The sequence below is a fragment of the Equus przewalskii genome, chromosome 1 (assembly GCF_037783145.1).
Source record: "Equus przewalskii isolate Varuska chromosome 1, EquPr2, whole genome shotgun sequence".
Lineage (NCBI taxonomy): Eukaryota > Metazoa > Chordata > Mammalia > Perissodactyla > Equidae > Equus > Equus przewalskii.
This window is the reverse complement of record NC_091831.1, coordinates 29,905,324-29,918,145: the sequence shown is the minus strand read 5'-3', so window position 1 is coordinate 29,918,145 and position 12,822 is coordinate 29,905,324. Positions and strand designations below refer to the sequence as shown.

General features: G+C 40.1%; 1 protein-coding gene across 3 annotated transcripts in view; it reads left to right on the top strand.

Annotated features, from left to right (window-relative positions):
- ABCC2 (ATP binding cassette subfamily C member 2) overlaps positions 1–12,822 on the top strand; it is a 57,469-nt gene continuing 44,647 nt past the window's right edge. Inside the window, exons 1-6 of one of the 3 annotated variants that reach the window (XM_070559452.1) lie at positions 1–120; positions 222–405; positions 2,031–2,204; positions 10,443–10,540; positions 11,982–12,116; positions 12,319–12,426. Coding sequence is in view for 2 of the 3 variants with exons in the window: in XM_070559446.1 (XP_070415547.1) it covers positions 373–405; positions 2,031–2,204; positions 10,415–10,540; positions 11,982–12,116; positions 12,319–12,426 (576 nt within the window). In the remaining variant the exon portion in view is untranslated. Of the gene's footprint in view, positions 121–199; positions 406–2,030; positions 2,205–10,414; positions 10,541–11,981; positions 12,117–12,318; positions 12,427–12,822 lie in introns of those variants that run through there. The other 2 variants (XM_070559446.1, XM_070559443.1) reach the window with 2 other exon arrangements.

The following is a 12,822-nucleotide window of genomic DNA, read 5'->3' as shown; positions in this document are numbered from 1 at the left end:
GTGTCCTCAGGAGAAGGAAGAGCTCCTCCACTTCCTGATTTGTCAGCTCTGCTGACATCTTTCAGTGGTTCCTTTTAGATCTGACCACACCCACAGAGGTTTCTGGTACTTTGGGAACTGGTGAGTACCTGTCCTTGGGGCTCCTCAGTCACGTGCCTATGCACTGGGTAATATCAATATATGTCTAAGCAAGGTTAACGATTAAATTGTTGGGATGAAAGGTCAGGAGACTTGCCTTTAGTTGGAACATCAGAACATCAGAATGGGAGAAAGTGCATTGCTACTCACCTTCCACCTTCTCTGAGGAAAAAAAGTATATAAGAAACAATACAGTCATACAAGAGTCTTCATTCTGGAAGTGCTTCAGGAATCATGGTGGAGAAGTTCTGCGATTCTACTTTTTGGGTGAGAAATTTCACTTAATCTCAGTGTTGACACTTCTCAGACTCAGAACAAATAGTAGATTAGCCTAGAGTGGCGACCAATAAGAACCAGAAAAGTTAGATGTACAGTTGATCTAAAGCTTACGTTTTCTTAGAAAACAAGTCATAATATCTCCAGAGTATATTCTATGTGGGAGAGGTAATATACTTATTCTCTAACATATGTTTATTGTATCCCAGACTCTTTTCTCAGACCAGGTAGCTGCAAAATTGCCTTCTCTAAAGAGAAATAGGAAAAAGGCTTCCAATTTTATCAAGATTAAGAGGGAGAATTGTTGTTGTGTTGTTTGTGGGGTAGGAGGAAGAAGAGAAGGTGCATGATTGTGCCTTGTTGAGATATATTGATGTTGAAATGATAACGATATGTTCTAGAATAACTAGGAAATAGTGATATGGACTAGAAGTTGAAGCCAGGGATGCAAGTTTGGGCATCATGAGCACTGAGATAATTTTTGAACCAGAGCAGAGTATTTCAAGACAGACAGTTTGAGCAACAGAACCAAATGGTTTAGTGGAATAGAGAATGAGAAAGGACCTTGGATTTAGAGATTTTGAGAAACTTTCGTTTGCAAATGCCTATCATCAGCATCAGAATCACCTGGAGTGCTTGTTAAACTAGTTTAAATATCTTAGGTAATTCTTCTGAATTCTAAAGTTAGATAACTTTATGGCAGATGAGAAGAGCAGGAATGAGATAGCAGAGCCTGTGAGCAGCACTTCCCATCTTAGAAAGAACCTGGGCCCCAAGGCCCTCGAGGCCAGGACAAGAATACTTACAGTAGGGTGGTGCTTGGATCTTGACAGGCCATCTTTTGAGAATTCTCTCTGAGAATTATCTGACAGATCATCTTGGTCAGGGCACCCCAATCTTTTCTTTAAAGAATCTGTGCAAACAGCTGTACAAAACAACTAAAAAATACTTATAAGAAGAGAAAGGTCTACCTTCGCATGATGCGCCCTGCCATCACCTCACAAGGCATTTCTAATTTATTGCAAAATGCAGAGACTAGCACAAAACTTGCTGGGAATAAGACTTCTGTCCCACAGCGCCATCACTTCTCCTGTGACAAGGCTCCCTCAGGTTCCAACATAAGTCGTTGGGGCCAGAGGAAGCTAAATGCCATAGTATGACTAGGCATTCTGCTGCCTGCGTGTTTGAAAGTCTGCCAGTGAGTTCAATCAGTGCTAAAAAAACAGAATAAGAAGAGCAAGTGTTTATATCCCAGGGAACTATTCTCCCCTTTGGATTGAGGAACAGCCTCTCTTCTTCCCACAACTTGGCAAATGCAGTGGTGAAGTTTACTTAGAATAGCTGGTGGAGAAATAAGCTTAGAATCATAGAAAGAAAGATTTTTAGAGGTTAGGTTGTCCAGAAAAGTCACTAAATGTCATTAAATGGTGAATTCATATCAATGGAGATTAATAGGAAATAGGAAAATACAGCTAGTTAAAGAGTCAGGCTGCATATGGATATAAAACTGAGTTAAAATTGTTTGGAAGCACGGATAGTGGTGGGGGAATGGACCAGGGGCTGGTCTGTCTTCAAAAATGCATGTATCCAACAATCTGTCCATTTCCGTCCCCCAGAATTCCTCATTCCTGGATAGCCCGGAGGCAGACTTGCCACTTTGTTTTGAGCAAACTGTTCTTGTTTGGATTCCCTTGGGCTTCCTTTGGCTCCTGGCTCCTTGGCAGCTTTTCCGTGTATTTAGATCCAGGACCAAGAGATGGCCTATAACCAAACTCTACCTTGCTAAGCAGGTATGGAACTCCGTTATTTTCTAACTAATTCTTTGGTGCACAATGGAGACATTTTCTTGGTGGTTACAGTGTCTTCTTCCCTGTCTTACACCAGCTCTCCCAGGTAGTGCTGTCTCAGGGAGTACCATACTCTGGGTCTCCCTCTCTCCACCTGCCTTATGCCTCACTGGCCCCTTGCCATATTTCTTAGTTAAGGTGACTTTGATTTATGCATCAGTGTAATGACTCTTAAATCTTATTTATATTGGACTCCCTAAACACATGATAAGTAATCAGTCAGATGGTTATTGTCTTTTCAGTATTTGAGTATTTTCAGTATTTGAGAAGGAAACACTTTTTTTTTTTAAGATTTTATTTTTTTAATTTTTTTCCTTTTTTCTCCCCAAAGTCCCCTGGTCCACAGTTGTATATTCTTAGTTGTGGATCCTTCTAGTTGTGGCATGTGGGATGCCACCTCAGCGTAGCTCAATGACTGGTGCCATGTCCGCACCCAGGATTCGAACTGACGAAACACTGGGCCGCCTGCAGTCCAGCGTGCAAACTTAACCAGTTGGCCACAGGGCCGGCCCCTGGATTACCTGCCTTGAAGTTGTCCTAATGAATCAGGAGACTGTAATTCGATTGGCCGCTATCATTAGGTGACTATAAAATGTCCTCTCTGCACCATTCAGGCAATCCAACCATCGCTCATCTCCCAAAACTTGGATCTGAAGTAAGGCTTCCAGTTTCCCAAAGTCTTCCATTGAGTCTGGACCATCACTCACAGTAGAGTGAGGTAGGGTGAGTGCTCACAGTGACAGGCCTTAGTAGGAAAATAATGGAAAGGACAGGGGCTGTAGCAGAGAGCCCAGCAGGATGGAGGGGAGGAGCCCCTCAGCCAGCCCCACTGACTAATGCAGAGACGGTCTGGTGGGAACTGAAAGACCTTCACTTGAAGTTGTAAAGCTACCGCATAAAATCCACTATCTGCTTCTTTTCAATAGGTTTTTTTTTTTTCTTCTATCCGTTCTGCTCTTTAAACAGTTTCAGAAAGGCAAATTAGATTCGGTGTTCCATGAGGGTACATACTCATGACCTCAGGTTTCCTGGAATCTAAAAGGAAGGAAGGAACTTGGCCAAAGGAAGTGGGATTTGTCTTGACACTTCGAGGTGGGGACTGGTGATGGGTTTTGTCAGACTCCGGATAGGAAAAGAACAGTCTCTAAGAGCCTGGGGCAGGGTCACTGTCTCCCTTATTGACCCAGCACAGGGCCTAGTGCTCAGTATGAATTTGTTGAATGTTGGTATTAAATCCACTCTAGGAGTAAAAGCTGAGTTAAGAGCATGTTGTATCCCATCCTAATCCTAGCTACTAATTAACTTTTAAAAAATAGCTTTATTGAGGTATATAATTCACCCAATTCACTCGTTTAAATACAATTCTATTTTTTTAGTATATTCACAGGTTATGTGCAACCATCACCATAGTCACGTTTAGAACATTTTAGTTCCCTCAAAAAGAAACCTCCTATCTCCCCATGCCCCTTAGCACTAAGCAACTGCTAATCTACTTTCTGTCTCTATAATTTCCCTATTCTGGACATTTCATGTGAATGGAATCATATAATAATATGTGGTCTTTTATGATTGGTTTCTTTCACTTAGCATAAGGTTTTCAAGATTCATTCATGTTCTGGCATGTACTTCATTCCTTTTTATGGCTGAATAGTATTCCATTATATGGATATATCACATTTTGTTTAATGTTTATAAACACAAATCTCTACGGAGAAAAAGAAAAGGTGGGGCCAGCCTGGTGGCATACAGTTAAGTTTGGGTGCTCTGCTTCGGTGGCTCAGGGTTCACCAGTTCAGATCCTGGGCAGGGACCTGCACACCGCTTATCAAGCCATGCTGTAGCAAGTGTCCCACATATAAAATAGAGGAAGATGGGCACAGATGTTAGCTCAGGGCTGATCTTCCTCAGCAAAAAGAGGAGGATTGGCTGCAGATGTTAGCTCAGGGCTAAGCTTCCTAAAAAAAAACAAAGAAAGAAAAAAGGAATGTATTAGCTTTTGGTTTTTTTTTTTCTTTTTCTGTAGGTAATAATCCACTCACCCTTGCTCAGGAGCTGCATTTGTAATTTATACTTTACTTTTTTGTCCTCCACCCTGAGGGTGACAGGTGCAGATTAGCTTCCTCTTAAAAATTTCAAAATAACAGGTTTCTTCTCTGAAACAGTCAGAAGTATAATTCCCAACCAAAGTGAAACGTTACTTCTTCTATGAGAGCCTTCTGCTAGGCTCACTCCTCCCCTGGGTTTTATTTCTCCACTTCCTCTTCTACCTGTCTTCGGGCTGTCCGTTCCTCTCTGCCTCTCCTGAACCGTCGTTATTGCTGTTCTTGTTTGGTCATTAGAGTGGTGATCGTCTCATATGAACTAAGCCAGTTTGCTTGACCGAGCTGGGGATAGACTCGACAAGTTTCTTTGTTGGTTTAAAGGTGCATTCTTACTGAAAGGACCCTGCACACAGTAGGTAATTGAAGGAATTGAGTTTAAAAATGAATCAATGGGCTCATATTTAGTCCCAGGGGAACAAAGGAGGAATTTGGTTCTGGAGGTTGTGGAAGTACTGAGATCAGAGCAAGATGTGCAGCAAAAGTGGGCTTGGTGTTGAGCCTGTGAGACGTGGGAACCACCCTCAAGTATTTGTGGAAGTATAATATAGAAGATTGCCTAGCTTGTTCTGAAAAGTTTCCGAGAGCAGGATCAAGATTAAGTGGGTGGAGGTTGTTCCAGGGAAGCCAACTTTGACTAAGTATACAAAAGAACTTTCTAGTGATAATAACGGTCTGATAATAGAATGGGCTGCTGGAGGGTATAGTCCTCCAGGATATAAAATATTGAAACTGAAGTTAGACATTTGGCTGCCAGGGAAGTGGTGGAAGTGGATCCTCTGTGTAATGAGCAGAAGGTTCAACCAGAGTGCCTTGTCATTCACAAAGCGCTGGGGAAAGGAGGACCTTGCCGATGGAGAGATAGTAAATATAGCCAAACCACTCTTCTTTCTTTTTTAATACCAATGAGACTGTGTCTCCTTAGGAAGTCGAGTTTAGTAAACTCCACGTGCATTTGAAGCTCCGCCAATAAATCAAAGATCAAGGGCAAAGACTATTAAGGACTTGGTAATCATTAAACAACCACAATATTTCCCTGATCCTAATTAATAATAGTGTGTTATCTGTTTCTGATTATAAAAATAATGCATGATTATTGTCGAAAGTTTGGAGACTCTAGGGAAATAAAAAGAAAATTAAATCCATGGATTATTGTACCACTCTGATATACTCCAGTTAACATTTTGGTATGTTTCCTTCCACTCTTTGCAAAAAAAACACAACTGAACAAGAAAATGCAAAATGAAAAGAAAATCTCTTTCTCACCCCTTTACCTCCCAGTCCCATTCTCTAGAGGACTCCATTTAAAATTATTTTGATGGTTACCTCCATATCTGCAAATAATGTGTTTATACTTGTATTTCTTGATCTGTCAACTTCAGAAAAGATCTATTTCTGCCCTCTATAAAAAACAAGGAATTTAGCTCATTGACTCTATCCCCTAGCTTCCTTTTTCCCTCTTCTTCTTTCAGTCTTTTAATTTTGTATGATTATTTTCAGTTCTGTTGGTTATCTTTATACCTAAAAATAATCTGCCATCAGTTTTAGACTCTGCATCTTGATACCCCTTAGTGTAAGATGAGAGAATTAGTGCCCCTAAATTTCTTGGATCTGGAGAACATTTTCAAATAAAATTTTCAAGGGAGCAACAGTAAATAAAGTCTCTAAGCTTTTGCTTTCTGAAAATGTTCATCTGAATTTGGAATGCTAGGTTCAAAAAAATTCTTTTTCTAGCTCTCAAGATGTTGCTATATTGTTCCCCAACATCCTGTGCTGCTGAGTTAGAATTCTTCTCATTCCTCATTATCCTCTCTAGAAGCTTTTATCCTCTTTCTTCTTTTTTTTTTTCTGAAGAAGAGATAGGTGTATTTTTTTTTCCCAGGGGAAGAGTCACCCTAAGCTAACATCTGTTGCCAATCTTCCTCCTTACCCCCCCACTACCCCCTGTCAAAGTCCAAGTACATAGTTGTATATAGTTGTAAGTTCTTCTGGTTCTTCTATGTGAACCACCACCACAGCATGGCTACTGACAGACGAGTTGTGTGGTTCTACCCAGAACCAAACCCGGGCCACCCAAGTGGAGCACACCAAACTTAACCACTAGGCCACCACGGCTGGCTCTATCCTCTTTATTTATGATGTCCTGAAATTTCATGAGAGTCTGTTTACACAGGTTTTTTTTCATTCAGTGGGTTCTACATTTCAGCCTAAAGACTCATTTATGTCTTTCTCATCTCTGAGAAATTTTCTTATATTTTCTCCTTTCATTTACTTTCCTCCAATTTTGAAATTCCATCTTTCTAGAATTTTTTTTAGATAGATGTTAGACTCTGAATTTATCCTCCTTCTCAGTCTCTCTCGCTCTCTTTCTAAAATTTCCTTTTCTCTTTTCTCCTATGTTCTGAGAGATTTCCCTAATTTTTTCTTCCAGTTGTCCTAAAGAGCCTGCATTTTAGCAATCATGGGTTTAATATCTAAGAATTATTCTTAATTTCTGATTATATTTTTAAAAAAACAACCTATTAGTGGATGCAATATCTTCTCAAGTTTCTCTTAGGACATTAATTTTAAAATAATTTAAAGTTCTCTTCTGTTCACTTAATAATTTCTGTTTGTTTCATGCCAGAATCAGTTGTTCTCTTTAATTATCTTGGCTATCTTCTTTGCTGGTATTGGTTTTTCTCAACTTTCCGGTGGTTAATTAATGTACTGTGTTGCATTTATAATAGTTATAACTTTTAATATAACATAATAATGTTATATAACAATAAGTTAATTATCATTAATTATTTAATTAATAATATATCAAATATCTGATTAATTATTAATATTTAATAATAAAACTAACAATTGGTTAATAAGTCATATGACTTATAATAATAAGTTAATTAACATGTGGCTGAGGTAGGTCCCTCTGCCATTGGATAAGTCTGCTTCCCCAGCTGGCTTCTTTTAGATGGGAACACTGCCTGTGAGCACTGGATGACTGTTTGGACTTACTGGCTTCCCCCAAGAGCAGGCACCTGGGCTGTATCTCTCCACCCCTGCTGTATGCTAAATGAAGAAGAGTTTACTCTGGGGCACCAATGCCCACACTATCTGCTCAGCCCTTCCTCAAGGAAAACATTCAATTTCTTCAGAGTACTTCTGTGTTGGCCTGGTTAGGGTTGATGGTGGTAAACAGTTGTTGCCAGTGGATTTGCAATCTTGGGTTAGAGGTAGGGGAGAGAAGGAAGTGACTGGCATAACTGTACTAGTTCTGTACACAAAACTTCAATTAAGATTGATTTCTGTCATGTTTCCCATCCTTACCTTCTGTCAGGGCTGACTACAAAGAATAGATTTATATCAGCTAAGACGCTCTTCCCTGCAAGCCACACTTGTTGGCTTAAACAGCAAGGAATTTATGATCTTATATAACAAGAAGTCCAGAGTTTGTACAGCTCTAGGATTTGTTAATTTAGCAGTACAATGACATCAACAAGTAGCTGATTATTTTCTGATAACCTCAGCATGTCAACCAGTCTGTCAAGGTAGCACGTGATTGCAGGATGGCTGCAGTAGTTCCAGGCATCATCCCTTCAAGTCACTATCCAGAGGCAGATAAAGAAACCAGATGCCCCTTTGTATCACTTTTAAAAACCAAAACAGCGTTATTGAGATATAATTCACATATGATTCACCCATTTAAAGTGTATAATTCAGTGGTTTTAGTATATTCACAGAATTGTGTGACCATCACCACTGTCTTATTCCAGAATATTTTCATCACTCCAAAAAGAAACCCCATACCTATTAAACAGTATTACCCCATTCCCTTCCTCTCTCTTCCCTAGTCCCTGGAAACTACTAATCTACTTTCTGTCTCAAAGAATTTGCCTATTCAGGACATTTTGTATACATGGAATTATACAATATGTATCCTTTAGTGTCTGACTTATTTCACTTAGCATAAGGTTTTCAAGGTTTATCCATGTTGTAGCATGAATCAGCATTTCATTCCCTTCTTTTAATTTGAAGTATTTTTTATTGGTGGGATTATTTTTGCTGAAGAAGATTCGCCCTGAACTAACATCTGTTGCCAATTTTCCTCTTTTTGTATGCAAGTGCCGTCACAGCATAGCCACTGACAGATGAGTGGTGTAGGTTCGCACCTGGAAACGGAACCCAGGCTGCCAAAGCAGAGCATGCCAAATTTAACCACTAGCCACCGAGGCTGGCCTTAAAGTATCTTTTTTTTTTGAGGAGGAGGAGGATTAGCCCTGAGCAAACATCTGCCAATCCTCCTCTGTTTGCTGAGGAAGATTGGCCCTGAGGTAACATCTGTTCCCATCTTCCTCTACTTTATATGTGGGACACCTGCCACAGCATGGCTTGACAAGCAGTGCATAGGTCCACACCCAGGATCTGAACCGGCAAGCCCCTGGGTGACAAAGTGGAACATGCGAATTTAACTGCTGTGCCACTGAGCCGGCCCTGGGTTGTTTGTTTTTTTAAATTGCTTTGTAGGAGTTCCTTATAACATAAATTAGTCCTTTTTGATATGGATTTCTCAGTGTATTTCTAGTCATTTTGTAAGAGTTTAATATATGTAAGCCTGTGGCATGGCTCTCTCCTTTGCCTTGGCCTGGGGAGTGGTCTGCTGGTTAGTATTTCCCTTTACCTAGTTATACTCAAGGGTGGGTGCTTTAGCTCTACCTTGCTCTATTTTGTCTCCTAATTTACCTAAAGGCAAACATAACTTATCACTTCAGAAGCTATTATTTTTTACATAAAAACCTCACAGTCTCATGTGATGAAAGCACAGTATAGTGAATTATATACTTGAGAAAAATGTATCCCCTTGTCAACATGTCTTTGACTCTAAGCCTTGCTAAATAATAGCACTGGTCCTATTAGTTAAAGGTGCATTCATCTTCCTCCTTGGCTAGTTTTCATTACAAAGGGCCCAATATCTCTGCCTAAGCCATTCTAGGTGAATGATAGAAATGAGTATGGATAGATGGTTGGGAGTAGAAATGGATGTGAGTGAGGGAGATGAGAGATGGTACTAAAGATCTTGGTGGACCTGCTCAACAGAGGTAGTAGTTTTCCATCCTGATAGGTAGGGCATGTTCCTTCAGAACAATGCAATGTATATCACGTCTTATGAGCTCATAGGACAAATATTGACTGGTTTGGAGTCATCCTAGCATGACATAGTTGCAGTCATTGCAACACTAACTTCAAAGGTTATGTGGGCAAAAGTCTAGGACTAATGACCAAGGAAAGGGAATAGTGCCACCCCAGTTGGGATGGGAAATTCCCCTTTTAAATCTATTGTATTCGTAATCTATTGTTGTGTAACAAATTACCCCAAAACTTAGCACCTGAAAAATAAATATTTTTTTATCTTACAGTTTCTGTGGGTCAGGAATTTGGCAGCAGCTTACCTGGGTTCTACTTCAGGGTTTCTCATGAGGTTGTAATTAATATGCTGACTGGGACTAAGGTCATTTAATGGCTTGACTGTGGCCAGAGGATCTGCTTTTAAGATGACTTACGCACATGGCTGTTGGCAGGAGGTCTCAGTTCCTTACCAAGTGGACCTCTCCATAGAGCTCCTTGAGTGTCTTCATGATGGGGCCTGTAGCTGTCCCTGCAGTGAGTGATCTGAGAAAGAGAACAAGGAGGAGACCACATTGCTTCTGTTACCTATTCTTGGAAGTCTCGCACTGAAACTTCTGCCGTATTCTATTCGTTAGATGGGAGTCATTGAGTTCAGGCCATACTCAAGGAAAGAGGGGAACTAAACTTTATTTTTTGAAGGAAGGAATATCAAAGAATTTGTAGACATATTTTAAAACCATCACACTCACCATTCCTTAAAAACATTTATCATAGCATACTTTGAACTTTATTCCATTGCTTGAACTATATGTATCCATTGATTCCAGAAATATTCATTGAATGTATTACCTGAATTACTGCATACCATTTTTACCATTCATTACTGGGAACCATTCTGTTCTAAAGACTGATATCCTCCTAACAGTGGTCTTTTCCCCTTCTTAGGCACTTGTTGGGCTTCTTTTTGTTCTAGCAGCCATAGAGCTGATCCTTGTACTCACAGAAGACTCTGGACAAGCTACAGTCCCTGCCATCAGATATACCAATCCAAGCCTCTACCTGGGCACATGGGTAAGACCCATCACCACTTTCATCCTGTTTATTTTCTCTCTGTGTGTAGTTATCTAGCTGAAATTTGCTCTTTTGGAATGAAATTAAGTCCAATTTCATCTACCTTTTTCAAGGGACCCATGGTGAGCAAAGCTTAGATGTAATGGGGTAAAACAAATATTAGCTTTTTATCCTCTTTTGAGCACTAGTTTGTAGAGCATTCTCCCTAGAGTAAGTGACTAGCTTTAATGACTGAAATCTGTGTCTTTTTCCTGCATATCTTGCCATCTAAGGATCATACATGAAATCCAAGTTTCTTGATTTAAAAAAATTTTCTAAATGCTGTCAATATTATTTTTAAGTTGACTGGTGACTCTAATCAATGGATTGCTAAGTCTAGAGTTATTTGTGTAAATTTGATGACAGAAACTGATGTCTCTCCTGCAGCCATGTTTTTGGGGGTGTGGAGGAGACCTGTACAGTGTTAAAGAAAGACAATTGAGTTAGATGCCATCATTTTAATAGAGGAAGTTGCCACATAATCATTTGGATTTCCAAACTTTCTTGAAAAATCAGAATGTCTGGCATCTATGGGCCTACATTCCCACAGGGCGGTGATCAGCCAGGACTGAGTAGCATTGCCCCCATTAGACCAGGCATGTGCTCAGTACAGTCCCCCATCCTCACTTCACACAGTTACATGGTCTGCCTGGCACCTGTAGGCATTATTGTATGTTACAGTTGTTAGAAAACAAAGAATTTTCTAGGCAGTGGGTGCCAGAGCCAGCTTACAGAGCTGATTGTGTGCATCTCTTCCCAACCCTGTGTTTAGTGACATCATGTTGGAGCTTGAAATCCACCATAGTGGGAACATTTACCGAATGGAGATTGACAAAGATTACAAGTCATGGCTTTTTTGTTCCAAATTTTGGTTTACCAGCACAGTGCTGGCTCTAGAAAACTAATGTTTTATTAATTATATCTAAGTGAGATGTTACAAGGCAATTTTTTTTGTTAATTGCTTAGTCTGTATTAGAAAATTGTGATACAGACTCCTTGCACCTAACCAGCAGAGTCTGGCTCCCCGACCTGACTACCGCAATGCCAGAAATTAATTTCCTTGGCTCTTGAAAAGGTTTTTCTGCCTCCCAAAGCAACTCCATTAAAATGCAGATGGTGACCCTCTGCATTCTTGGCTAACTCCCCACCCAAGTGTGGTGAACAGAGATGGGGCAGGGATGGGTGTCCCAGGGAGAGCACTGAGGACCTGAAAGAGCAGGTTGGATAGTAGCAGGGAGGAAATCTACAATTCGGCATTTGTGTACTTTCTGCCTGGCCAGATTAGTTACAGCAATCTCCTCCTTCAGTCCTTCTTTCCTCCTCTGTTCTCTGACACACTTCTTGCCTCTTGTCCTTGTTTAGTGACAATATTTTTCAGAACTTGATATGAATTTCTCTCTAGCTCCTGGTTTTGCTGATCCAACACAGCAGACGATGGTGTGTACAGAAGGACTCATGGTACCTGGCCCTATTCTGGATTCTGTCAATAATCTGTGGCACGTTCCAATTTCAGACTCTGATCCGGACACTTTTAAAGGTAAGGAGGAAAGAGAGGGTGACATGGGGAGAAATTGCTGGGCAACTTCTAAGTCAAAGTAAAGGGCAAAAGTAACCTGTACTCCAGAGTAGAATTATATTTGGGGGATTTAATAATAGGCTTTAATCACAAGCATTGACATATATGGGCTGTTTAGATTTAATTTGGATAAAAGGCTCATTATCTCTTTTTTTTTTCATAGGGCAACAATTCTAATCTGGCCTATTCCTGCCTATTCTTCATCTGCTATGCATTCCAGATCCTGATCCTGATTCTTTCAGCAATTTCGGAAAAAGATGACTCATTGAATGTGAGACTCTAAATATGCCCACCTCATACATTATTTAATTGGATGGTATCTTAACAAATGTGACTTTGATATGTCTAGGTCTCACGGAGGCCCCACGAGCCCAGAATACAGTAGTATAGACCATTTTATGACATAAGGAAACAGAAGGTGACCCGCGTATGGAAATAATGACTTTTTTACATTGACCCACCCATCTTCAGCCTAGACAATTAATTCATACTTTTATGACAAAAAATCTGATCATCATTCTATTGGTGACCTTAGGGTTTCCAAATAAATATATGTTGTCCAGCCTACTTCAGTATCGTATCTAGTTTCTAGCACAACATCATATCTAGAAAAATCAGTTTCTAATTTTAGAGTTCCATAGAGTTCCTGTTTCTAATTGATTTACTT